General features: G+C 50.7%; 3 protein-coding genes across 3 annotated transcripts in view; 2 read left to right on the forward strand and 1 right to left on the reverse strand.

The window, feature by feature from the left end:
• Window positions 1-27,944, forward strand: part of LOC309529522 (L-threonine 3-dehydrogenase, mitochondrial-like) — a 444,872-nt gene that overhangs the window by 71,384 nt on the left and 345,544 nt on the right. The window lies entirely within an intron of this gene.
• XKR6 (XK related 6) overlaps window positions 1-27,944 on the reverse strand; it is a gene marked incomplete at its 5' end in the record, with an annotated part of 182,075 nt that overhangs the window by 54,221 nt on the left and 99,910 nt on the right. The gene's annotated exons all lie outside the window — the stretch shown is intronic.
• On the forward strand, window positions 16,473-17,364 carry LOC309529649 (large ribosomal subunit protein eL21-like). The gene is made up of 2 exons (XM_082218074.1): window positions 16,473-16,560; window positions 16,912-17,364. The coding sequence occupies exons 1-2, from the start codon at window positions 16,492-16,494 to the stop codon at window positions 17,323-17,325; spliced, it is 483 nt and encodes a 160-aa protein (XP_082074200.1). The 5' UTR covers window positions 16,473-16,491; the 3' UTR covers window positions 17,326-17,364.

Genomic DNA, 27,944 nt, shown 5'->3' on the forward strand with positions numbered 1-27,944 from the left:
TAGGGCTGTGAGGACCCTTTTGCGGAGGGGCTGGGGAACAACGACCCTGCTTCCCCATAACAGGCACCCCTTGTGGGCCGACAGTTCATGTTTGCGGGTTGTGTAGCCAGCGAATTCTGGCCCAGGGCTGCTGCTGGGCCATCCCCTCCACACCCAGTCCAGGACCCGGGATATGACCCTATCTTTCTTGGAATGGTGTGCAACTTCTTGTGCCTGAATGGGGCGGTCGGGAAGCAGCTCCAGGCTCATAACCTCTTGTGCAGGTGCTGGGTCGGGGCCTGTTTCCGGTAGTGGTAGCCTGCTGAGGGCGTCCGCATGGCCCATTGCCTTCCCCGGGCGGTGAATCAGTGCATACTGGTAGCTGGCAAGGAAAATTGACCACCTGAGGACGCGAGGAGACAGCACTTGGGGGGTCTGCTTTTCGGGGGCAAACAAGCCAAGCAACGGCTTGTGGTCAGTCACCACGGTGAAGGGCCGCCCGTACAAGAAATCATGGAATTTTTTTACTCCCTTCACGATTGCCAGACCCTCTTTGTCTATTTGTGAGTAGTTCCGCTCGGTTGCGTTGAGTGTCTGGGAAAAGTATGCCACCGGTACCTCTCTTCCATCCGGGAGTTGGTGCCCCAGGACAGCGCCAATGCCATAGGGTGAGGCGTCGCACGCTAGCACCACCGGCAGCCTCTCGTCGAAGTGTGCCAAGACCGAGTTTGAGACAAGCAAGTCCTTGACTGCCTGGAATGCGGCCTCCTGGCGCTGGCCCCACACCCAAGGTGCCCGCTTGTCCAGGAGTCTGTGTAGGGGCTCTGCTACCGCCGCCTTGTGGGGAAGGAAGGAATGGTAAAAGTTCAATAGTCCCAAGAAGGCCTGAAGTTCAGTCTTGCTCTTGGGTGCTGGGGCATCACAGATGGCCCGTACCTTGTCCCCAGTCGGGTGGACCCCTTCTGCATCCACCATAAATCCCAGAAAGTCCACCTGAGGCACTCCTAGTAGACATTTTTCCCGCTTCACCTTGAGACCCGCCGTCTGGAAACGGTGCAGAACGGTGCGGAGGCGGTCCTCAAACTCCTCTGGTGTGGGCCCGGCAATCAACACATCATCGAAGAAGGGGGTGACGCCAGGAATCCCTTTAAGGAGCGAGTCCATTAGATTCTGAAATATGCCTGGTGCCACGCTGACACCGAATTGCAGCCGCTTTACCCTGAACGCTCCTCTGTGCGTCACAATCGTCTGTGCCTCTGCTGTGGCCTCATCTACTGGCAGCTGTTGATATGCTTGGGCCAAGTCCAGCTTGCCAAAAAATTTCGACCCAGCCAGGGTGGCAAGGACATGGCTGACCACTGGCACTGGGTATGCATGGGCTGTGAGGGCCTTGTTTATGGTACATTTGTAGTCTGCGCAGATGCGGACCGAACCATTAGGCTTGACGGGTGTGACGATTGGAGTTTCCCAGGGGGCATTAGGCACCGGCTCCAGCACTCCTTGCTCCACGAGGCGGTCCAATTCCTCGTCTATACGGGGTTTCAGGGCGAACGGGACCCGGCGGGCCTTGAGCCTGAGCGGTCGTACTGCGGGGTCAAGCTGTAGAGCAATGGGGGGGCCCGTATACTGTCCCAATTTCCCATCGAAAACCCCTGGAAATTCCTTGCAGATGGCGTCCACGTCCACTTGTAAGGTAGTGTGGTTCACCCCGGTGATGGCTAGCCCCAGTGGTCCAAACCATGCCAATCCCAGTAAGCTAATGTAGGGGCCCTTGACCACAAGCAAGTCCAGTTGCCGCGTCCGCCCTCGGTATTGCACCCTGAAGGTCCCCACCCCCATTGTGGGGACCTTACGTTTCTGGAAGTCCCGTAGGGTGAATGGGGCCGGCCTGAGTTTGGGACCCCCAGTAGGACACAGTTTCCTTAAGGTCTTTGCCGAGATTATGGATAGAGTTGAACCCGTGTCAAGCTCCATGCGGCATGGGGTCCCCTCTATCTGTACCTCTACATAAATTTTCTCTACGTTGGGGTGGGGCAACTGGTATACCTGGCAGTCCGTGAGCTCCGTCGAGTTGCCTTGGTGCGTTGGGCCCCGGGACCTGGGGCTCTTGGATTGGTCATCTGATGCCTGGCGTCGGGTGGGCCGAGCCCGACACACCCGGGCGATGTGTCCCGATTTTCTACACTGCCTGCACTCTGCGTTGCGGAAACGGCAGCTCCTCCTCTCGTGACTCTCCCCGCAGCTTGCGCAGTTTCCTCCTTCTCGTCGAGGCAGCTGTGGTCTGTGCGCTGCTTGAGTGTGCTGCTGTACTCGGAGCACCTCCTCCCTGTCGGATCCTGAGTCGTCGGTGAGGTCTTCATGGTGGACCCTCGGTTGGGATGGCAGGCTCGGCCGTGCCTCTTGCGTCGACCTCTCGGCAGCTTCCGTTGCCAGGGCCTCCTCCAGAGCGACCTGGAAAGTTAGGTCCTTCTTAGCGTAGAGGCGTCGTTGCAGCCTCTCATCCTTCAGGCCACCGACGAGGCGGTCACGAAGCATGTTCTCCAGCTCTGAGAAGTTGCAGAACCGGGCGGCTTGGCGGAGAGAGGTCACAAACCCAGTTATGGTTTCCCCAGGGGCTTGTCGCTTTGCGTAGAAGGCATTTCGACGAGCCACTACTGAGGGCTGCGGTGAAAAGTGCCCCTTCAGCTGTTCCATTATTGTTTTGTATGGAACAGTAGCGACGTCTTCAGGCGCAAGGAGAGCCCGGGCGATTTCAAACGTCTCCTCTCCGCAGACGCTGAAGAGTATCGCCCTCTTCTTGGCGTCTTCTTCGTCGGTGACCCCTTTGGCTTCTAGGAGGAAGGTGAAACGGGAGGCGTACGCTTCCCAGTCTCCAGATGCTGGGTTGAATGGCGAGAAGTTGCTGTTGGCTGCCATTCTGAGTTCCTTGTGTCCCGGAGCTGAAGCCTGGATACACGGTGCGAGGCAGCGGTGCGGCAGGTGGCAGTGCTGCGGTGCTGTGTGTGGCAGTCAGCTCAGCGGGATCCCACCTTCGTCGCCAGTGAAATATACTCAGAGTCGCAAAGTGATTTCATGCTCTTTATTCAGCTCATAGTGGTGAGGAGGAATGAATGGATGTCCCCTCAGAGTATCTGCTTTATATACATTATTTACACAATGGGCTGCACATGATTGGTTAATTCTGGAATTCTACTGTAAGCCAATCAGGTTGTGGATTCACTTATATCTGGAGCATGATTGGGTGCTTCCTGCCAACCAATCAGACTGCTGCATTGTTCCTGGACCAATCAGACTGCTGCATTCTGAATCCTATTGTTCTAGGACCAATCAGACTGCTGCAATTTGGATCCTATTGTTCTAGGACCAATCAGACTGCTGCAGTTTGGATCCTATTCAACTCAGTACATAACATTGGGCATTGGGGCAATCCTTTGTTTTGGATGGAGGGGAGGTTGTAGACCATGGGTAGGTAAACTAAGGCCGGGGGCTGGATGCGGCCCAATAGCCTTCTAAATCCGGCCCGTGGACGGTCCAGGAATCAGTGTGTTTTTACCTGAGTAGAATGTGTGCTTTTATTTAAAATGCATCTTTGGGTTATTTGTGGGTGTAATGGGTATGGGGTTGCTTGTGCGTATGTTGCCGCCTCTCCAGGCTTTGTTGCCTTGCTAAACCTTTCAGTCTGGGCAGCCCTTCACTTCATGGCTGCCTCAGTCACTAGCAGAATCCGTCAGTGGGCATTTCTTAAATCTTTTCCAACATAAAAGTGGTTTGACACCCAGTCTCCTCCTACTCTCTCTGCGCAGAAGTCTTCTGCGCAGGGTGGGCGTGGGTAGCGGAGGACCCGTGCTCTGCCCGCTGGTGTCCGGTGAAGAGTCCTGGAGCCCTCTCGCCGATTCCCCCATCAGCCCCTCTATATCCCTGGTGTTGCGCTGATTTGCTTCCCCATCTGCGGAGCTGCCTCTCTCCCTGCTGGGCCCTTCTCCAGCATCATTTGAGAGCCTTCCCTCCGCCTCTAGCTCCAATGTCAGTTCCCTGACAGTGGGGCATAGGAATTGGTTTATTTTTATTTTTCAAAATATAGTGCGGCCCCCCACAAGGGACAGTGGACCAGCCCCCTGCTGAAAAAGTTTGCTGACCCCTGTTGTAGACTCTGCCTGCCCCTCCAAATGCTGGGGTATCCCGTTAAAGGGATTTGGGGGAATGGCTATGTCCATGTGGCCCAGGGGGGAGGGGCGGCAGGGCTGAAGGCACTCCCCCACATGGTGGTCCCTGCAAGGGTCACCCTATTTGATGTAAGTCGTAGAAACTCCAGCCTGGACTGACCTACGCATCATTTCTGGCGGGCGGGCTGGAAGTATTTTGATTGCCCCATGCCTAAGCCAAACCTCTTTCATCTCTGTTCAATAAAGTTTTAGCCTGCTTTGATCCCAAACCAGACTTGTTGGTCTCTTATTTAAACGCGTTGGGGTACAGGGAGTCCGATGCCTGATGCCTGGTTCCGCAACTACCGTATTTTTTGCACCATAACACTCACTTTTTTCTTCCTAGAAAGTAAGGGGAAATGTCTGTGCGTGTTATGGAGCGAATGCCTGCAGGTGGCGGGGGGGATCTGCTGCAGTCGTGAGCAGAGGATCCATGGTTCCCCTTCCTTCCCTCCTCCGTGGTTACAAAGCATGGATCCACATGGATCCTCAGGATTTTTGCATTGGGCTACTCCAACCAGGTGGCCGCCCAACCAGGTGCCATTGGGGGGGGCGTGTCCAGCAGCCTTTATGCTGCAGTGCCAGCCTCTCCCCGGCCTCATTTCTCTTTGTCGTCCTGTGCGAGTCACCCACCCTCCACTCCCTTTGAGTTAGGGCTTATGTCATTGGCCTTGCTATGGACCTTAGGTTGGTCGCCCCGGTTGCCCGGGGGGCCTGGTAGGAATTTTTCCATTTGGCATTAGGCTTTTTGGTTTTTTCGCCTACCTCGTAGCAATCGTCACAACTTTCTGGTGGTATTGGTGGGTAGGTTAGGCATTGGAATAATGTGTTGTGGTGTGTCGAAGTGCTAGGTGTGGCCATCGCCTATGCCTTCAATTTATAGGGGTATTCCGTTAAAGGAATCTGGCGGTCGTGTATTCCGTCCGAAGCCTGCTTGGCGGGAGGCCTTGGCACGACCCTCGGTGACAGCAGGGGTGAGCTTATAGTTGGATTAGCATCAACAGGCTCCACTTACTGGTGAATAAACCCCCCCCCCCCTGTTTTAGACTCACCAATATATGTTTTGCGATCCAATGCCTAAACCAATACCTTTTCATTGCTGTAATCAATAAAGTTGTGGCCTTTTCTAGCCCATTAACCTTATATCACGTGTCCCTGTGTCTTCATTTTACTTCGCGGGGGTCGGGTCCTCGAACCACAACACCGAAACAGCGGCACACGTCCTCCTGTCTTGCGCTCTCTACAAAGACCTGAGGAACGAGATCATCACCCCACTCGTACTAACCATCCCAGGGCGCTCAGCCACGGCCACAATGTCCTTTCTTCTATCAAAATGAGCAGATAACAGCAAAGGTTGCTAGGTTCATAGCAGGGGCAGTCAGAACAAGGGCCACTAACTGACGGCTGATTCAGGACTTTAAATTGTGCTTTTATATCAAATTTCCTTTTCTGCGTACAGTGGTACCTCGGGTTAAGTACTTAATTCGTTCCGGAGGTCTGTTCTTAACCTGAAACTGTTCTTAACCTGAAGCACCACTTTAGCTAATGGGGCCTCCTGCTGCTGCTGCACCGCTGGAGCACTATTTCTGTTCTTATCCTGAAGCAAAGTTCATAACCTGAAGCACTATTTCTGGGTTAGCGGAGTCTGTAACCTGAAGCGTATGTAACCTGAGGTACCACTGTATACTGTAGTGTTTTACTGTTGCTATGGCCATTGGCTAATGCGAATCAAGTTTTATCTCTCTCTCCCCTTTCCAAGCTTTCAGTTTACGCTTCGAAGGCCCCCCTCTGTGCCCTTTGACAGGGACTCTGCTTTCTCCTCCTGCGATTCCACCCCGAACGTGTCGAATGCCTGTGCCTCTTAGATCTCGCAACGCATCTGAAGTATACCAGGGATGGAGCAGCCTGGCAATCGAAGGCGAGGGGTGAAGCGATCCATTTCTAAGTGGCAATTCTGCAGCTGGCTGCAAATGCCACTGCACACGGAAGGAGCCACGTGCTTTTCCACGCCTGCTTTCGGTGGGTGCGTGCGCACACACATTCCTCGTCCAATTTCCTTACTCGGCCACGAGCATTTTGGAAGCAGATGAAGTGTGTGTGTGTGCAGGACTGCCCTCTACCAAGCGTCTCCTCGGCAATGGGCCACTGTCTGAACGGCCAGGTTTGCAGAGGGCTTCCTGCCAAGGTAGAAGCCGCCTGAGCACAGTGGAGAGGCGCCAGGGCCAAGACTCCAGTGCCGCTTCCTTCGTGAAGCTCCCTTTCCGACAGAGTGTCACTGCACATTACGGAACAAGGAACAAGCCCTTGCGGTCAGGTTCTGCTCAGGCCTGTTGACTCGCTCAGGGCTACAGGGATAGGGAAAGGAGCTGACTGTCAATTCCCTCTCTCTTCCTCATTTCTCCCCAGCCTACCTCATCCCATGTCCACGATTCCAGCAGTGGCGTCTCTGAAATTTTTTACACATCACTTGGAAGACAGGCGAGCTAAAGCCAGTGTACTGGAAGACACAAAGATCACCAGTGTCGAAGCAATGATTCTTCAACATCAATTTTGTTGTACTGGTCGTGTTGTTGCTTCTGGCAAACCAGAGCAGTGCACAGAAACGTCGTTTACCTTCCCGCTGGAGCGGTACCTATTTATCTACTTGCACTTTGAGGTGCTTTCGAACTGCTAGGTTGGCAGGAGCAGGGCCCGAGCAACGGGAGCTCACCCTGTCGCGGGGATTCGAACTGCTGACCTTCTGATCGGCAAGCCCATGTCCCGAAATTATCCTAGGAGTAGTTTTTTAAAAAAAGGTAAAGGACCCCTGGACGGTTAAGTCCAGTCAAAGGCGACGATAGGGTTGCGGTGCTCATCTTGCTTGCACCATGATGAACCTTTGGTGGAGAACGTTTGTTTGCACACTGTTGAATCATTGGCAAAGATAGTAAAAAAAAAGAAAAAAAGGCAAGAAAAGGTAAAGGACCCCTGGACAGTTTAGTCCAGTTAAAGGCGACTATGGGGTTGCGGCGCTCATCTCGCTTTCAGGCAGAGGGAGCCGGCGTTTGTCCACAGACAGCTTTCCAGGTCATGTGGCCAGCATGACCAAACCGCCTCTGGTGCAACGGGACACCTTGACGAGTTCCAGAGTGCATGGAAACGCCATTTACCTTCCCGCCACAGCGGTACCTGTTTATCTACTTGAACTGGTGTGCTTTCGAACTGCTAGGTTGAAAGGAGCTGGGGGAGAGCGACAGGAGCTCACCCCATTACGGGGATTTGAACTGCTGACCTTCTGATCAGCAAGCCCTAGAGGCTCAGTGGTTTTAGACCACAGCACCAGCCGCGTACCACCTTAGGGGAAGGAGAAAGATATGACAGGGTCTGGTCTTGGTCTAGTCTTATCTGGAGCTGGGAAGATACCTGGAAACCTAATGGAGACCCCTCCAGCTTATGCCCAGGTTGTATATATAAGCAAATAAAATCATTTATCAAAAAGACATCACAGTCTTCTTCAGTGACCTTCGTTCCAAGGAACCGGAATCTGAGGTCATTGTTGGCACCCTCAGTTCTCCCGCTGCTTGGCGATTGGGGCGCATGTAACATTTTAATTTCTTAATTTTTTATAACCGAAGTCTGAAATAGCATGCTTGAAAAAACCATATGTATTCAACCTAGAAATCTGGATACAAGGCCATCTGCTCCAGGAGACACTAACCTCAGAGAACACGGTTTACAGATTCCTGTTGTTCCATCACGCTCTCCTTGGGGAGAAGATCTCGTGCCAAACAGGCAACACAGACCACTCACTACGTTGTGCCTCTGAGGAAAGATGGTTACAAATAGCTTATTCTGCAAAGCCCTTCCTGAACCGTGCCGGGCTCACCTCATACGAACTCTCCACGCGGCCCCAACTTATCTCTACACCACTGAATGAACGTGCATGCCGTTAAGGAAGTTAAGTAAACGTCTGGACTAGAAGTCCCTAATTCGAATCTTGCCACGGGATCAATCATGGGATTGTAGAGTTACCCAGTCCAACCCCCTGCAATGCAGGAAACTCAGCGAAATCTGTATGTTTTCAATGGATTAGATAGGTAGGTAGGTAGGTAGCTAGTTTTAACTCTATCAGTGTTGAATTTTTAAAAAATTATTATTTCATCCCCCTCCCCAAGTTTTCAGCGGTTCTCGTTTTAATCTGGAAAAAGGTGGGGCTAAAAATAAATATATAATACTAAAAATAAATATAAAATAAGGTCTGCGGAGGACCTTAAGCTCCACAAATGATGACACTTTGGAGGTCCCAGGTCGCAAGGTGGTTAGATTGGTCTCAACTAGGGCCAGGGCCTTTTCAGTACTGGCCCCGACTTGGTGGAACGCTCTGTCACAAGAGACTAGGGCCCTGCGGGACTTGACATCTTTCTGCAGGGCCTGCAAGAAGGAGCTGTTCTGCCAGGCCTTTGGTTTGGACTCAGTCTGACCCTTATGTTTCCCTCCCCTTACGGTTTTGATCTATGGGCTACTATTAAAATGAGGCTGCATTCTAAATTGTATTTTAACTCGTATTTTAAATTGGGTTTGTCCCCCTCCCCCCACCCATTATGTTTTTATTGTAATTTTACAATGGCTGGGGAGGGCGGGGTATAAATTAATAATAATAATAATAATAATAATAATAATAATAATAATAATTTACAGTCTGGTTGTGAATATGGGATTCGTTCTGGAGCCCTGTTCGCAACCTGAGCAGAACGCAACCCGCGTTTGCGCATGCGTGGGTCGCGATTTGCTGCTCCTGCGTGTGATGTCATTTTGAGCGTCTGCGCATGCGCAAGTGGCGAAACCTGGAAGTAACCCTTTCTGGTACTTCTGGGTCACTGTGAGACGCAGCCTGAAAACACTCAACCTGAAGCAAACGCAACACGAGGAATGACTGCAGTGCCTTTTGCAACTGGAAGGATATCATGGGTCATCTGACTGGAGCAGATGGTTCTCCTTCTTGGTCAGGGTGACCCTAAAAGTTGGGGGGGGGCTGGCCGATGGCAGATGTGCCTCGAGACTCTTCCTTACAGATGATTTCCACCAGACTCAGTGGGATCTATCCGCTCTCGCAAGGAACGTCTTTGGGACGGGGATGCCAAAAGATTTGCAAGAGGCTAATTACACTGTGTGCCTGTTTAATGAACCTCAGAGATAGCTTAATAAATACATGAGCATTAGCGGCGTTTAACGTTTCGCATTAATGATTAATAATCCCCTTCGCGAAGTCAGACATCGGGAGATCCAGGAAGCAAAGGAACATCCCGTGCAGGTTTGCAGAGATGTAAAATCCTTGTGGCCACAGGTGTGCTCATTTTGAACAAATAATCTATGCAGAGCTCAGTTCCCCTTTTTTGGCAGTGGTGGGGGTGAGGAAAAAAGAAGCAGACTATTTATTAAGTTTTGATTTAATGGGAAATAGGTGTTTTAAATCACTTGGGTAGCTCATGACATTATGTGAAAGATTCTCTTGCCTGTCGCTCTTCCAAGTCGCCAGTTTATTACGCTGCAGGGCTGAATATAACAAATGGGTGTGATCCTGCATACAGGAGTATTTACAGGAACAGGACAGGGGTAGGGGGAACCTGTTGCAAGCCAAGGGCAGCATTCCCTCGTGGACAACTTTCCAGGCTGGTCCAGTGGGTGGAGCAAGAGTTGTCCATGACTACACCTAACGGTCAGGGGTTCCTTTTCCTTTACCTATGACCAGTGGCGTAGCGGGGGTTCTCAGCACCCGGGGCAAGGCAAGTAATTTGCGCCCCCTAACCCGTGGATTTGCGCCCCCTAACCTGTGGATTTGCGCCCCCTAACCCATGGATCTGCGCCCCCTAACCCGTGGATTTGCGCCCCCTAACCCTAACCCCCAGATGGTGCGCCCGGTGCGGCCGGCCCCCCCTGCACCCCCCACGCTACGCCACTGCCTATGACTTCCCTTGCTCTGGACACTAGACTTCTCTTGAGGCAGCCTAGAATTGCCTCAACCCTATCCTACTATTTGGTTGCTGTTGTAATCCTCACATCAGCCCTGTAAAGTTTCCATCCCCATCTTGCAGAGGGAGCAAGCAAGCGAGGAAGCAACATTTCCGCTGCTGTTTGCTTTGACCATGATCTTTCTGCCCCCCTCTTCTCCCCGATCTAAAGAAAAGTCCCTGGAATGAATGAGTAGCTCATAGGCATTGCGGTACAATAATTGTTTCTGACATGATGTCTGCTTCTTTTGATCCTGGAAACTCTTTAACATCTGCTCCCAAGGGGAATGCAACAAGTGTCGCCGGCTCTTTAAAGGAAACACACTGCAGGATTCTAATGGGGGGGGAGAGAGAGGGAGGGGGGTGGACTTTGGGTGGGCTCAGTAACTACCTCGCCAAAAAGACAAGGGAGGGGATGAATGTATCCCCCCCCTCAGCCCGTTACCTGTTGCATCAGACTAGGAAGTGTGTGTGTGTCTGGGAGAAGGAATAGCAGAAGCCAGGAGGCTGGCACCACCAGACGCATGCCAAAGCCCATCCCTACACTGGGGGTCCGCTGCCAACCTCCAGGGTCTCCTGCCCCTGCTGTCAACCTGCCCTATGAGCGAACGAGCAGCCCACCTCAGCTCAACTCTCTGTGCAGATCAGACCCAGCAGAAGAGGGCAAATGACTAGGCAGTCGGCACTTCTGAGCCATTACGTAACTTCATTATGTAAGAGTGGGGAAGGCTCAGTACCTGTGAGTGTGCTCAGTTGCCTTGCCTCTCTCTCTCTCTCTCTCTCTCTCTCTCTCTCCCCCCCCCCTTCATCTGATTTTGCCATTTCGTGCCCTCTTAGAGAAGGGATGCGGGTGGCGCTGTGGGTTAAACCACAGAGCCTAGGACTTGCCAATCAGAAGATCGGCGGTTCGAATCTGGGGTGAGCTCCCGTTGCTCGGTCCCTGCTCCTGCCCACCTAGCAGTTCGAAAGCACGTCAAAGTGCAAGTAGATAAATAGGTAGGGCTCCGGCGGGAAGGTAAACGGCATTTCCGTGCGCTGCTCGCCAGAAGCGGCTTAGTCATGCTGGACACATGACCCGGAAGCTGCACGCCGGCTCCCTCGGCCAATAAAGCGAGATGAGCGCCGCAACCCCAGAGTCGGCCATGACTGGACCTAATGGACCCTTTACCTTTTTACCCAAAGTGCAAGCCAAAGCTGGGAGATTTGGCAGGAACATGGCATCTAAACACAAACAAATTGCTCTCCCTCCCTAATTACTGTATTTTTCCGTCTATAAGAAGCCCCCATGTATAAGGCTCCCCCTTCCAATTATGTCACACACCAGACACCTAATTCCCCTGCGTGCGAAGACAGGCTCTGTTGGATGAGGGGGTCCAATGGCCAAGAAGGCGGACTCTGCGTGTGCCATAGTGGGAAGTGAGGGACCGATGGGGTTTGTCAACCTGGGGAGGGAGCAGACAATACCAGTCTCGGTGGGCAGTGTTAGACAATAGCTGGCCACACAGACAGCCCTACCAAGAAGAAAGCTTGCTTTGTCATCAACTCAGCTTGTGTTGAGGTCAGACGTAAGCAGCAGAAGGCGTCATGCGCTTTGAAGACACTCGAACTCAGAACGCAAGGGAGGAACGTGCTAAGAGGAAAGCACGCTTGGCAAATCCACACCATGTCCAACTCCTGCCCAGGAACCAATGTCCCCGCTGTGGAAGGACGTGTGGGTCCGGAATTGGCCTCCACAGTCACTTACAGACTCACTGTTAATACCGTGTTTATGGAAGACAATCTTACTCAGCTACAAGGGATCTCCAAAGAGAGAGAGAAGCGAGCAATCCTACAGGAAGCCCATCTCCTTGAAGCAAGGGACTTATTTCTGAGTAAGGCTGGACAGAACTGGACTGCATAAGTGATGGAAGAGAGGGGAGAGGAAGAAGAAGAGAAAAGATGCTATTTTAAGGACAAGCTGCACTCGTATGGAAATCATCTTCCGAGCAAAGCTATTTTCTGGCTTTCTGCCCCCCAAGCCAGCCAGGAGCTGCTGTGTTTTCTATTCCGGTCACACTGGATGCTTCTTACCAATCTATCCGTCTTAATCAGACAGTACCATTTCTCGGAGAACCATCACAGCCTTGGAAGCAGGATCCATGGAGGAAAGGGGAAGGTGTGGGGTTGAGGACGGGGTCTTGGGGTCTTGGGAGCCTGCCAATTAGAAAAGGAGGACACACACACACTAGATTCTGCTTTTAAGATCAGAAAGGGGTTCACACACACACGTATACCTAGCATTAAATTATGAGTAAAAGTGTGGAAAGTGTAAGGTTATCACAAAAATTGGGGGAACAAGGGTGCTCTCCTAGAAGTAGCATGTTGGAAGTGCAACAGCAGGGCTCATTCTGTGTGCACCTCAAGGGTTAATTCTCTTGACATTAAAGCCAAGTAGCCAAGAGAGGAATGGGTGGAGGTGCTGCCTAGCAACCAGGTGCAGCAACATGACCCTCGCTGTGGTAACACAGCCTCTGATTGGTTGCCTAGTCCTGAGGGAGTTTCCCCCTGAACGTGTTGTTGAGCATCTCCCCCTTATGAACAAGGCCTGTAAGATCAAGACCAAATCCGCCGGTTGAATTCTCTTCAAGTCGCACACTGTTTTCGTTCACATATCAGTTTCTTTCCTCCCTGGGCTCCATCCGTGGTATTCATAGAACTGGAGAGTTGGAAGGGACCTTGGGGATCATCTAGTCCAACCCCCTGAAATGCAGGAATATGCAGTTGTCCCATACAGGGATAGAACCTGCGACCTTGGCGTTCTCACTGCCACATTCTAACCCGCTGAGCTACCTCCGTTCAATCCGAGTGACTTTTTCTAAAACAAAGTGCTGTCACAGCTGTGCAGACTGCAGCAAGCATACAAGGCCCTAAACAGCTTCCAAGTCAAGTACCTAAAAGAGCACCTTCCCCAACATGGACCCCCCCTATACCCTACAATCAGCGGGGTGGGGTGGAGGGAGCTGTAGGTGGTGCTGCCCCCTGGTTGGCACTAACCCATGACAGGGCCCTTTCAGTGGTGGCACCTTGGCTTAAATAAACAAATGATGGGAAGTCACGGTATAACGCATGTTCTGCAGACTCCAGTGCTTTCCCCAGGCAAAAGCATATTGCTATTGGATGGATGGGAGTTGTAGTCCAAAACAGCTCCACGGAAAACCTGTTTTGTGGGACCAAGAAAGAGCCCACTTTTGAGAGTCCAGCCCAAACAGCTTTCTGTTGGGCTCCCCCTTTCTTTGGCAGCCCCCTTTCCATGGGCTTCCCAGAGAGGAAGGATGGTTTGTGTCAGGAGCTGCCATTCCAATGTTCTCACGAAAGCTCCTGGCATAACCACAACTCTGGGGTTAATGTGTGAAATCAAAATGGCCTCCCCGGGGCAGCCATTTTAATTTCCCACAGTGCTCCTGGAGTGATGTTGTATTGAGGAGACTGCGGGGGGATTTTAAGCAGCAGTTTACAAAACCGACTGCTTGGCAGCAGACATGCCACCCAATATTTTCCCCACTGAAATGGGGACGCTCAGTTTTTTTATCTTGAGCATGCATGGAAGCAAAAGAAACCCATTCTTTGGTCTTGCAGGACTGAAAAACGAGTGGCTTAAGTTCCGCTGCTCTGGCATGAAATCAACAGGATTGTGCTAGAGCAGGGATGTCCAGCTGGTGGATCGCGATCTACTGGTAGATCCCTGAGAGGTTTTGGTAGATTGTGGTTGATCACTGGGTCCCTTTCCTTAGCGTAGGGAAAACAAAATCCTGCCCTGCCCCAGAACTCCGCCCTCCATTGTTTCCCGATCTGCAGAATGGAAGATGGAATTTACTTAGTGAAGCTGTTTGTTTCCCCAGCGATCTGTTGGTGTTCCCTTTTCTGCCTGAACCCCCCAAAATTGGGGCTTCTTACAAAAGCTCAACAGCTTTGACCTGAACCCCGCAAAAACGGGGCTTTCCCTTCTAAAACAAGCTCCAGGGGATGCTGGAAGAAGATTGGATTGTTTTTATTCTCTTTTTGTTGCAAAAATGCTGAAGTGAAATTACTAGGCTCTTCTAAGAATGTTTAAAGAATTAGGTAAAAAGGTAATGGTTATGAGAAGCTGGTAAAAATAAGATTTAAATTTTAAGTTTTAAGGTTTTATATAAGATAAGATGAAAATAGAGTAAGGTTATGTATTGACAGAATATTATTAATTATGGGAAGGATTTGCTGTGACAATTATCAATCAAGATACAAGAGATGGGAGGGGGAGGAGGTCATGGAAAGAAGGTAAAGAAAGTGGAGAATTTGAAAATGATGGTTTTATTTTTTCTTTTTTATCTCTGTTTTCGTCTCCCCCCCCCTGTAATTTTGTCTTTTTCGTTTCTTTGTGATTTTAAAAATTCTTTTTTCAATAAATATCATTAAAAAAAAAACCAAGCTCAACAACTTTGACCTGAACCCCCCAAAAGGGGGTAGATCACTGCCAGTTTTTAATTCTGTGAGTAGATCACAGTCTCTTGGGAGTTGGTCACCCCTGTGCTAGAGTGTCGGACCGGAAGATGCTCCTTTTTTCGTCTGATTCTTTGTCGCGATCCTGCTGACTCCTGCCAAAGCGCCATGCCACCTGCCTTCCCCTCGCTGCCACCCAATGCCAGTTGCCCTGGGATGAAGGCAGCGCCCGAGGCGCCCCCAGAGAAAGTGGGGGGGGGGCATACCTCTGAAAATGGGTTGCTTGTCAGGAATGGCAACAGAGCATGGAAAGGGTCACAAATATTGGCTGGCCTCACAAATATTCTGGGGCATTGGCTATGGGCTGAGGGTGCTGGGTGCTGCCTCCAACTGGCCATAACTTGTCCAAAAGTGCTGCTAGTCACTGTAGTCAGGTTGAATCCTGACAAGACTGAAGTACTGTTTTGGGGGGACAGGGGCGGGCGGGTGTGGGGGACTCCCTGGTCCTGAATGGGCTAACTGTGCCCCTGAAGGACCAGGTGTGCAGCCTGGGAGTCATTTTGGACTCACAGCTGTCCATGGAGGCGCACGTTAATTCTGTGTCCAGGGCAGCTGTCTACCAGCTCCACCTGGTACGCAGGCTGAGACCCTACCTGCTTGCAGACTGTCTCACCAGAGTGGTGCATGCGTTAGTTATCTCCCGCTTGGATTACTGCAATGTGCTCTGCGTGGGGCTACCTTTGAAGGTGACCTGGAAACTACAACTAATCCAGAATGTGGCAGCTAGACTGGTGACTGGGAGCGGCTGCCGGGACCACATAACACCACTCCTGAGAGATCTGCATTGGCCCCCAGTATGTTTCCGAGTGCAATTCAAACTGTTGGTGTTGACCTTTAAAGCCCTAAACGGCCTCGGTCCTGTATACCTGAAGGAGCGACTCCACCCACATCGTTCGGACACTGAGGTCCAGCACCGAGGGCTTCTGGTGGTTCCCTCATTGCGAGAAGTGAGGTTACAGGGAACCAGACAGAGGGCCTTCTCGGTGGTGGTGCCCGCCCTGTGGAACACCCTCCCTTCAGATGTCAAAGAGATAAACAACTACCTGACATTGAGAAGACATCTTAAGGCAGCCCTATTCAGGGAAGTTTTTAATGTGTGACATCTTAGTGTATTTTTGGTCTCCATGGAAGCCGCCCAGAGTGGCTGGGGAAACCCAGCCAGATGGGTGGGGTACAAATAAATTATTATTATTATTATTATTATTAGACAACACTGAGCTAGATCTCCAACTCAGTTCAAAGGCAGTTTCCTGTGTTCCCATGCCCACACCATTTTGTCTGCCTCCGATAGATTATGAGCCTCCGCAGGGAGGGATTTTGTCACTTCTGTGTGGCGCCAAAGCGGCGTTCGGTAGTAGTATTAGTGTCAGGGTAAAGAAGTGAGTCCCTTGAGGACACAGGACAGTTTCTAGTGCAAACCCCCAGTGGAGAATCCTTGCTGTGGTTGCCAAGCAGACAGCAGAGGCGACAGCAATGCTCAGACGAACATGGAAGGAAACTTCTGCTGTTTGGTGGAAAAAAGTCTGTTTGATATTTTGGCTCCGGCAAAAGACATCGAAGGAATCCAGTTCCTCAGAATCAGGTTAGCCTTCCCTGGATTTGAAAAGAGCTGAATTGAACATGGGTGAGGAGGGCAGAACGAAGCAACTGCTACTATCAGCTCTGCCCCTCCGTATCTATCAGGCCTGGCCCCGGGGGCAGCTGGTTCTGCCTGATGCAACTTCTGTCCCGAGAACAGAGGACAGGACAGAGGCCGGTCAAAGTCCAGCACCACAAAATTCAGCGCCATCTTATAGTAAACCGTCAAGATGACCAACACCAAGGGGAAGAGGAGGGGGACACGTTACATGTTCTCGAGACCCTTTCGCAAACATGATGTGGTTCCATAGGTGCTGACTCCATGGGGCTTGAGGGGGCCCGAGCCCCCTCAAAAATTCGTTTGGGGGGGCTCTGCCCCCCCAATAATCTCCGGCGCCCCTCCAGCAGAGCGCCATCGCCGCCCCTCCCCCAGCCCAAAATGCACAGGGTCGGGCTGCATGCCTCCTGCCCTCCCTCCCGAGCAAAAGCTCCACCCAATTTCCTTTGGAGCTGATTAATAGGCGCAGCACGCTCTCCCCTATTCGCTCACGAGGAGGCGGCACCACTTTATTTGCATATTCATGAGCTTATTTATTATTCATGAGCTTTCCCGGGCCCCCCCAATATTTTTTATAAGTCCACGTCCCTGTGTGGTCCCTCTTGCTACCTACATGCGCATCTATAAGAAGGGTGATATTGTTGACATAAAGGGCATGGGCACAATTCAGAAAGGCATGCCCCACAAATGTTACTATGGCAAGACAGGAAGTTTATACAGCATTACCCAGCATGCTGTGGGCATTATTGTGAACAAGAAAGTTAAGGGCAAGATTCTGGCCAAGAGAATTAATGTGCGAATTGAGCATATTAAACACTCAAAGAGCAGAGACAGCTTCTTGCAGCGTGTGGAAGAAAATGAAAGAAAGAAAAAAGAAGGAAAGGAAAAGGGAATTTGGTTTGAACTAAAATGCCAGCCTGCTCCTCCAAGAGTAGCCCACTTTGTGAGAAACAATGGCAAGGAGCCAGAGCTGCTGGAATCAATTCCATATGAGTTTATGGCATAGTGTATGTGAACAAAATAAAATACCATGTTGAGGACCTAATTTTTTAAAAAAATATTCAGAGGTTTGTGGGTTTCAAAGAAGAGCTGAGTTATGGTTCAGAATCTGCAGATTTGGCAAGTTCACACCAACATGTGAGTAGATTTCCTTCTTGTCCACAGTTGCAGGGCTAGATTTCAAGATGATTCTCAGTCTGAAAGTTGTTACGACTGTTAAGTTTCTCTGCAAACTCAGGTTTCTAGTGTAGCGGTACCAGTAATTTGGAACGCTGTTCCTGTTTTAACCAGACAAGCACCTACAATTCTGTTGTTTCACCACCTGCTTAAAAACCTGTTTTGTTTCAGCATTTGTCATTTGTCCTGCATTTCAGGATCTTGTAAGTTTATGGCATACCTCCCAACATTTCTCCGATGAAAACAGGGACATCCTATTCCATTCTTTCCAACATTTCTCTGATGAAGAGAAGAACATCCTATTCCATATCCTCCAAGATTTATCTGATGAAAATAGGGACATCATACCCTCCAACATTTCTCTAATGAAAATAAGGATGTCCTATTCCATACTCTCCAACATTTCTCTCATGAAAATAGGGGCATCTTAAGGAAAAGGGATGCGGGTGGCGCTGTGGGTTAAACCACAGAGCCTAGGACTTGCCGATCAGAAGGTCGGTGGTTCGAATCCCCGTGATGGGATGCAGTGGCGTAGCGTGGGTTGTCAGCACCCGGGGCAAGGCAAGTAATTTGCGCCCCCTAACCCGTGGATTTTAGCACTCGAGTACGAGTGCGCCCCCCCAGATGTTGTGCCCGGCCCCCCTGCACCCCCCCACGCTACGCCACTGGGGCTGGGGGCGAGCGAAGGAGCCAAGGACCCCCCCCCCAAAGGCTCAGCAGGAATTTATTAAATTTATTATTTGCGGAGCCCCCGTGGGACGAGGCAGCCGAAGCCCCCTCCCCTCGGGCGCCTCCCCGCCCCCTCCTCTCCTTGGGCTGTAGGTGGAGCTCCAGATCTGGGCTTGGCGAGCGCCTCTCCTCCTCCCGGCCGGGTCCGGGGGCTTCCAGCCGTGCTCCGTCCTCGCCCCCCGCCCCTTCTGCTGGGAGACCCTCGCCCGCCCGCCGGCTTCCTCTTGGAGGGTTTTGGGGAGCACAGGGCACGGCAAGGCCCCTCGGAGCTCTCCTCCCTCCCAGTCTGCAGAAGCAGCCGCTGCCTGTGGCTGGGCCGAGGGGATGGCGTCGGCGTCAGGGTGCGTCAGGCGCCGGTGGCGGCGTCGGTGCTGCTGTAGTGGCTGCTCCTGCGAGCAGGGAGTGGAGCGCAGCCGCAGCAGCGGTGGCGGGGGGCGCGCGCGCGCTAGGGCGCAAGGCTGGCGGCGGCGGCGGGGAGCCTGGAGGAGGAAGGAACTTGTCCCTTCCCTCTGGACTCGCGCCCCCCCCAGATGTTGCACCCGGTGCGGCTGGCACCCCTGGCACCCCCCACGCTACGCCACTGATGAGATGAGCTCCCGTTGCTCGGTCCCTGCTCCTGCCAACCTAGCAGTTCGAAAGCACCTCAAATTGCAAGTAGATAAATAGGTACCACTCTGGCAGGAAGGTAAACGGTGTTTCCGTGCACTGCTCTGGTTCACCAGAAGTGGCTTAGTCATGCTGGCCACATGACCCGGAAGCTGTACACTGGCTCCCTCGGCCAATAAAGTGAGATGCGCGCCACAACCCCAGAGTTGGTCACAACTGGACCTTATGGTCAGGGGTCCCTTTACCTTTAAGGAAAGCGGGGCATTCAGGGATCAAATCAGAAACTGTGACAGCTTCTGTAAATCCAAGACCGTCCTTGGAAAACAGGGACACTGTTATGGTGTACACCACAGTGGCTTAAAAAGAAGTAGTTTATGTCTACATATCAGCTGCAGTCCCAACCGTGTCTTTTCAGACGTAAGCCCTGAAAAGCCAATTGGGTTCACTCCCAGGAAAATGGGGTTAGGCTTACAACTGATCTCGCAAAACCAGCCCATCAACAGACTGTGCAAGATTGCAGGTGCTTCCAGGACGGACATCAACACAGATGCATTGTGGGAGTGTGAAGGCAGCTGCCTCTGTTGTCAAGCCCATGACACCCCCCTCCCCAACTGCCAGATTCCAGTTTGGTGCTGCTGTTTCTTCCCCCCACCCCCACCTCAAGCCTGCTTGAAAATGACAGGTGTCAAAAAGGATTGCAGAAAGGGGGAAATACAAGGGAGTGAGTTGTGTGTTTGCAAGCTATTGTGAACATGACAGGCGTAATGGCAGCTCTGTCCTTCTGCCGCAACAAGATACACTTTGGGACTTGGCACACATTCCAGGCCTCGCGTGCCCTCCTCCCTGAGTCTCAGGGGTCCTCGAGATGTTCACTGGGGCGGACCAGGCCTGCCGGAGTGCATTGTGGGTCATGCGGCCGGCAGCTGAGAAGGCGCACGAGCATGGAGACAGAGATGGAGGGAAGGGAGGGGAATTGTGAGGGAGCAGAGCTGCATGGTAGACATGCTCCAAGAAAAAGTTGGCTGAGAGCAGATGTTCTACCACAGCAACAAAGCTCTTAAGCAAAGCCTTCCTTGTTCCTCACACCCTCATCCTCCCATCGCAGCTCTGGAAATACAAAAGGAATTCTAACAGACCTGACGGCAGAACAAAAAAAAGGTTAAGACAATTCTAGGCTGCATCAAACAAAGTCTAGTGTCCAGATCAAGGGAAGTCATAGTACCGCTCTATTCTGCTTTGGTTAGACCCCACCTGGAGACCTGGAGTGCAGTTCTGGGCACCACAATTTAAGAAGGATATTGAGAAGCTGGAAGGTGTGCAGGGGAGGGTGACTAGGAATCATAGAATCATAGAGTTGGAAGAGACCACAAGGGCCATCGAGTCCAACCCCCTGCCAAGCAGGAAACACCATCAGAGCACTCCTGACATATGGTTGTCAAGCCTCTGCTTAAAGACCTCCAAAGTAGGAGACTCCACCACACTCCTTGGCAGCAAATTCCACTGTCAAACAGCTCTTACTGTCAGGAAGTTCTTCCTAATGTTTAGGTGGAATCTTCTTTCTTGTAGTTTGGATCCATTGCTCCGTGTCCTCTTCTCTGGAGCAGCAGAAAACAACCTTTCTCCCTCCTCTATGTGACATCCTTTTATATATTTGAACATGGCTATCATCTCACCCCTTAACCTCCTCTTCTCCAGGCTAAACATGGCCAGCTCCCTTAGCCGTTCCTCATAAGGCATCGTTTCCAGGCCTTTGACCATTTTGGTTGCCCTCCTCTGGACACGTTCCAGTTTGTCAGTGTCCTTCTTGTATTGTGGTGCCCAGAACTGGACACAGTACAGTGTGGATCAAGGGTCTGGAAATGAAGCCTTATGAGGAACGGTTGAGAGAGCTGGGCGTGTTTAGCCTGAAGAGGAGACGACCAAGAGATGAGAGGATAGTCATATTCAAATATCTGAAAGTCTCGCTTTCTGCTGTTCCAGAGGAACCAGGACATTGGATACAAATTTCAAGAAAGGAGATTCTGACTAAAAATTAGGATGAGCTTTCTGATGGTAACAGCTCTTTGGCACTGGAACCATCTCCTTCAGAAGTTGGTGGATTCTCCTTCCTTGGAAAAAGAAGAAGAGTTTGGATTTGATATCCCGCTTTATCACTACCCGAAGGAGTCTCAAAGCGGCTCACATTCTCCTTTCCCTTCCTCCCCACAACAAGCGCTCTGTGAGGTGAGTGGGGCTGAGAGACTTCAGAGAAGTGTGACTGGCCCAAGGTCACCCAGCAGCTGCATGTGGAGGAGCGGGGAAGCGAACCCGGTTCACCAGATTACGAGCCCACCGCTCTTAACCACTACACCACACTGGCTCCCAAGTTTTCCTCAAACTCAAGTTGGAGGTTTTGAAGCAGAGGTTGGCTGCCTATTGGTCAGGGGTTCTTAGATGTGATTCCTGCATTGCAGGGGCCTTAGGGCTTCTTTCACCTCGGCGATTTTATGAAAGGAACGCCTGTAATGTTGGATACCAGGAGCAAGAAACCCCAGATCTGGGGGCCACATGCAACCCTCCAGACCTCTCTATGTGGCCCCATGGACCTTCCCCATGGACAAGCGCTCGCTCATCCTCCTCCCCAAGCTTGCTCTATCTATCTATATCTATCTATCTATCTATCTATCTATCTATCTATCTATCTATCTATCATCTATCTATCTATCTATCTATCTATCTATCTATCTATCTATCTATCATCTATCTATCTATCTATCTATCTATCATCTATCTATCTATCATCTATCTACTATATCTATCTACTATATCTATCTATCATCTATCTATCTATCTATCTAACTATCTATCTATCTATCATCTATCTATCTATCTATCTATCTATCATCTATCTATCTATCTATCTATCATCTACCATCTATCAATATATGACATCAGGCTTCCCATGACTTTAAGGAGTACAAGAATGCCGGCCCTACTGTCTTTACAACTTAGAAACTGATGCAGAGGAAAGAGACAAGGAAGGAGATGGAAGTCAAGGGAGGGTGAAGCAAGGGAACGTGGACTTGAGTCATGAAAGCTTGCACCATCATAAATTTGTTAGTTCTTTCAGGAGCCACGAGGCTCTTTCGTTGCTTCTTTTCATGTAAAAAAGAAGCGATCTGAGCATACGATCCCCTCCCTTTCCTTTTTTTTTCCAGGGAGGCGAACATTTTCACAGAAATAATTGGGGATGATTTGCACCACCTTGCTCTCTGTGGATTTCCATAATGAGAAGAATACGGTAAAGCGAGCGCTTGATTCTCTGCTTCCCGGAGCAAAAATTCAGAAGCGGAGACCCCGGGAGCCTGTTCAAAAAGGGCTTGCCTTTTCTTTTTAAAAAAAATGTATTCTTTTATTAGGTCATTTGCCTTTTAGTGGGGAAGTGGAGTGTAGATTAAACACACATGCAACACGAACCAGAAAATAAAAACACAAGGCAACAGTCCCTTACCTCGTGCCCTCCAAAATTGTTGGACTACAACAAGCAAGCTGTCTCAGCCTGTTCTCTCCTCTGTGTGTCCCAAATGATATTCAGAGGTATATTAGCCCTTGAGATGGAGGCTTCCCTTCACTGTTATGGCTCATGGTTACTTAAAAACGTAAGAACAGCCTGCTAGATCAGGCCATGGCCCATCTACTCCAGCATATTCTTCTCGCAGTGGCCAACGAAATGCCCCAAGGCAAAGGCCAAGAAGCAGGATTCGATCACAAGAGCAACTCTCCCTTCCTGTGGTTTCCAACTCAATGGTGTAATGTTGGAAAATGTCCATCACTTCTCCTACCTGGGCAGTTATCTTTCCACAAGGGCCAACATTGATGCCGAAATCCAGCATCGCCTGAGCTCTGCGAGTGCGGCTTTCACCCGACTGAAGTGCAGAGTGTTTGAGGACCGGGACATTTGCAGGGAAACCAAAATGCTTGTTTACAAAGCTATCGTACTACTAACTTTACTGTATGCTTGTGAAACGTGGACCACTTATAAACGCCATCTCCAACTCCTCAAAAGATTCCATCAACGGTGTCTCTGAAAAATTTTACACATCACTTGGGAAGACAGGAGAACTAATATCAGTGTACTGGAAGTAGCAAAGATCACCAGTGTTGAAGCAATGATTCTTCAACATCAATTGCATTGGACTGGTCATGTTGTGTGGATGCCTGATGATCGTCTTCCAAAGCAACTACTCTATCCCGAACTTAAAAATGGAAAGTGTAATGCCGGTGGTCAACAAAAGAGGTTTAAAGACTGTCTCAAGGCGAATCTAAAAAAATGTAGTATAAACACCGACAACTGGGAAACACTTGTCTGCGAGCGCTCCAGTTGGAGAACAGCCTTTACCAAAGGTGTCATGGGCTTTGAATAGTAGATAGGTAGCCGTGTTAGAATCATAGAATCATAGAATCCTAGAGTTGGAAGAGACCCCAAGGGCCATCGAGTCCAACCCCCTGCCAAGCAGGAAACACCATCAGAGCACTCCTGACATATGGTTGTCAAGCCTCTGCTTAAAGACCTCCAAAGTAGGAGACTCCACCACACTCCTTGGCAGCAAATTCCACTGTCGAACAGCTCTTACTGTCAGGAAGTTCTTCCTAATGTTTAGGTGGAATCTTCTTTCTTGTAGTTTGGATCCATTGCTCCGTGTCCGCTTCTCCGGAGCAGCAGAAAACAACCTTTCTCCCTCCTCTATGTGACATCCTTTTATATATTTGAACATGGCTATCATATCACCCCTTAACCTCCTCTTCTCCAGGCTAAACATGCCCAGCTCCCTTAGCCGTTCCTCATAAGGCATCGTTTCCAGGCCTTTGACCATTTTGGTTGCCCTCCTCTGGACACGTTCCAGTGTTGGTCTGCCATAGTCAAAATAAAAAAAATTCCTTCCAGTAGCACCTTAAAGACCAACTAAGTTAGTTCTTGGTATGAGCTTTCATGTGCATGCACACTTCTTCAGATACACTGAAGACATTCTAACTCAGGACGCAAGGGAGAAACGTGCTAGGAGGAAGGAACGCTTGGCAAATCCACACCATGATCAACTCCCGCCAAGAAACCAATGTCCCTACTGTTGAAGGACGTGTGAATCCAGAATTGGCCTCCACAGTCACTTATGGACACATTGTTAAAACTGTGTTTCTGGAAGACAATCTTACTCGGCTACGAGGGATCGCCAAAGAAGAAGAAGATTCAGAAGCATTGCTTTCTCCAACTGTGGAAGCAGAGTGTTGCCATCCTGGCTAGTAGGCATCAATAGCCCTCCTTTCCTCCATGTCCAGTCCTCTTATAATGCCACCCAGGTTGGGGGCCATCACTGCCTCCTTTAACTTTTGTGCTCAGGTAGGTTCTCACTTGCCGGTTCCCCATCCTTGGGGCAGACAATACCAGGCAGTGTCTGGTCACACAGAAAGCCCTACCAAGAAGAAAGCTTGCTTTGTCGTCAACTCAGCTTGTGTTGAGGTCACACGTAAGCAGCAGAAGGTGCAATGGACTTTGAAGACACTCGAACTCAGAACGCAAGGGAGAAATGTGCTAAGAGGAAGGCACGCTTGGCAAATCCACACCATGATCAACTCCCACCCGGGAACCAATGTCCCCGCTGTGGAAGGACGTGTGGGTCCAGAGTTGGCCTCCACAGTCACTTACGGACTCATTGTTAAAACCGTGTTCATGGAAGACAATCTTACTCGGCTACGAGGGATCGCCAAAGAGGGAGAGAAGAGAGCAATCCTGCAGGAACCCTTGAAGCAGGGGACTTATTTCTGAGTAAGGCTGGACAGAAGTGGACTGAATGAGTGATGGAAGAGAGGGGAGAGGAAGAAGAAGAAGAAGAAGAGGAAGGGTGCTATTTTAAGGACAAGCTGCACTCATATGGAAATCATCTTCCAAGGCATTTGGATGCATTGCTGTGTCCAACTACGGGTGCATGCAACGCATCACTCCTGCTAATAGTAAACTCTGCCCGTGCATGGAGCCAAGTCAAAAAGGGTTTACTAAGAAATATGAGGGAAGTCTTGGAGTGCTATGGGGAACCCTGAGGTTTACAAGGTGACACAGCAAAACCAAAGACCCAGGGAGCTGAAACAGCCCAGGGAGAACTGAGCATTGCTGAGTGTCAGGTGGAAATGAGAAATGGATAACTTGGGTGGAACGAATGTCTGCGAGAAGGGAATGTCATATCTAGGAGGAGGAGGGGTAGGCATCCTTGCCAAGAAACTACGCTGCAACATTTCCTTGCAGTTCTTATGTGAGCTCCCCCACTTGTCCAGGACCACCTTTCAGAGACAGGCCTGTGATGATCTTTGCCCTCCTTCTGGTGTGTGCACTGCAGCCCAGGTAGCTACGTGCTTCAGAGAGCAAAGTGCCGGGTCTCCACTGCTAACGGTTTTATTGATCGCGTCTGCATCACATTGCTGCTGTCCTTTGCGATGTGGGAGGCCTTGATGCAAAAGAAGGCAGGGAGAGGATGTATGGTGTCTCATTCCAGGGCCCCCCTTGGCAGGAGGAAGGGTGCGTCTCTGAGCGATGAACGCCAGACCTCAAATTGAGGCCTTCAGCAAGGTGGGGCAGGCACCCAATTCCTCCATCAACCCGCTGAGAAAACACCCCGGCCATTTGCCCAAAGCCTTGCCATTCCTTCTAAAGGAGACCCTATCTGACCGCGGACTGTCTCGCCAGAGTGGTGCATGCTCTGGTTATCTCCCGCTTGGACTACTGCAATGCGCTCTATGTGGGGCTACCTTTGAAGGTGACCTGGAAACTACAACTAATCCAGAATGCGGCAGCTAGACTGGTGACTGGGAGCGGCCGCTAAGACCACATAACACTGGTCTTGAAAGACCTACATTGGCTCCCAGTACATTTCTGGGCACAATTCAAAGTGTTGGTGCTGACCTTGAAAGCCCTAAAGGGCCTCCATCCAGTATACCTGAAGGAACGTCTCCACCCCCATCGTCCAGCCCGGACACTGAGGTCCAGCAGCGAGGGCCTTCTGGCAGTTCCCACACTGTGAGAAGCCAAGTTACAGGGAACCAGGCAGAGGGCCTTCTCGGTGGTGGCGCCCGCCCTGTGGAACACCCTCCCACCAGATGTCAAAGAGAAAAACAACTACCAAACTTTTAGAAGACATCTGCAGGCAGCCCTGTTCAGGGAAGCTTTTAATGTTTGATGTATTAGTGTATTTTAATACTTAGTTGGAAGCCGCCCAGAGTGGCATAGCATGGCCAAGAAACAATGTGGGGCAATGCGGAGGAAGCGGGTGGGCGTAAGGGCATCAGAAGAGCCTTCAGCTGGATCAGGCCAATGGCTCATTTAGGCCAGCATCCTGTTCCCACAGCGGCTGACCAGATGCACATGGGAAACTTGCAAGCAAAACTCTTTCATCCCGTGGCTTCCAGTGACAGGCAAGCCACTTCCGCCTTAAGCAGGAGGTGGAGTTGCGGGCTTCATGGCCCCTCCATGCGCACTGTGGGTGGAGGCCAGCCCCACACGATTGAGGGGATTCCCAGCCGTGTCATCCCCTGGCTGGCTCTGGGGAGCGTGGCCTGCCCTATATAGAAGAAGAAGAATTTGGATTTGATATCCCGCTTTATCACTACCCAAAGGAGTCTCAAAGCGGCTAACATTCCCTTCCTACCCCATAACAAACACTCTGTGAGGTGAGTGGGGCTGAGAGACTTCAGAGAAGTGTGACTGGCCCAAGGTCACCCAGCAGCTGCATGTGGAGGAGCGGAGACGCGAACCCGGTTCACCAGATTACGAGTCTACCGCTCTTCACCACTACACCACACTGGCTCTCATATATAGGCAGGACGTGGCCAGGGATCTCCCTCTTTGCCACCCTCCAGCTGTTCCTGTTTTTACCACCCTCCTGCCCTATAAGGTTTTCGTCCTTTGACCTTGCTATGGACCTTGGTTGGTCACCATTGAGGGGGCTGGTAGGAATTTTTCCACTTGGCAAATTGGCACTAGCCACTTGGTTTTCGCCTAAAGGTAAATGTAAAGGGACCCCTGACCATTAGGTCCAGTCGTGGCCGACTCTGGGGTTGCAGCGCTCATCTTGCTTTACTGGCTGAGTGAGACAGTGTACAGCTTCCGGGTCATGTGGCCAGCATGACTAAGCCGCTTCTGGCGAACCAAAACAGCGCACGGAAACGCCGTTTACCTTCCCGCCGGAGTGGTACCTATTTATCTACTTGCACTTTGATGTGCTTTCGAACTGCTAGGTTGGCAGGAGCAGGGACTGAGTAATGGGAGCTCACCCCATCGTGGGGATTCAAACCATCAACGTTCTACCTTGTAGCAAATTGTCACAACTTTTTGGGTATTGGCAGTTAGGCATTGGTATGGTTCTGTAGTTGGAAGAGGAGAGGTAGCGCCATCACCTGCCCTGCATATTGAAGGGTAGTCCGATAAAGGATTCCGTGGGGCGTGGCCCTGTCCAAAGCCTATGGAGGTGAGGCCTCAAGCGGTGACCCCGGGGGAGTTCCTAGTTGATGTGCATCAGCAGGACTCCCCCTTATGGTGGTTAACCCTTCCCGGACTTCAAGCAGACAGGCTGAAGTTGGATATAGTCTGTTAGGACCAATGCCTAAGCCAATACTGCTCATCACCTGTAGCCAATAAAGTTGTGGCCTTTTTTAGCCCATTAACCTTAATAATTGTGTCATGTGTCATTATTTCCACCGGGGGGGGGGAGGGTCGGAAACTCGCCACACAATTCAGAAGCATGCTGCACCCAACTGTGGAGGGAGATCATAGCTGTCATGGCTTGTAGCCATCAATAGCCCTCTCCTTCATGAGTTTGTCTAATCCTCTTTTAAAGCCATCCAGGTTTGTGGCCATCACTGCCTCCTGTGGCAAGGAGTTCCATAGGTTAACTATGCGCTGTTTCATTGGATGTCCATGACTTCTAGTTTACTGAGCAGACACAGGTATGCAGTGCTTTTTTCCTTGGGGGAGCATGCAAAGGTACGCATACTCCTAAACATTTTGTGAATCTAAGTTTGGTCTCATTGAGGGGCAGTATTACAATGAGTAGGAAAATGGGAGTACCTCTGAACATTAGTTTATTTTAGAAA

Source organism: Podarcis vaucheri (assembly GCF_965113315.1).
Source record: "Podarcis vaucheri genome assembly, chromosome: 3".
Classification (NCBI taxonomy): Eukaryota; Metazoa; Chordata; class Lepidosauria; order Squamata; family Lacertidae; genus Podarcis; species Podarcis vaucheri.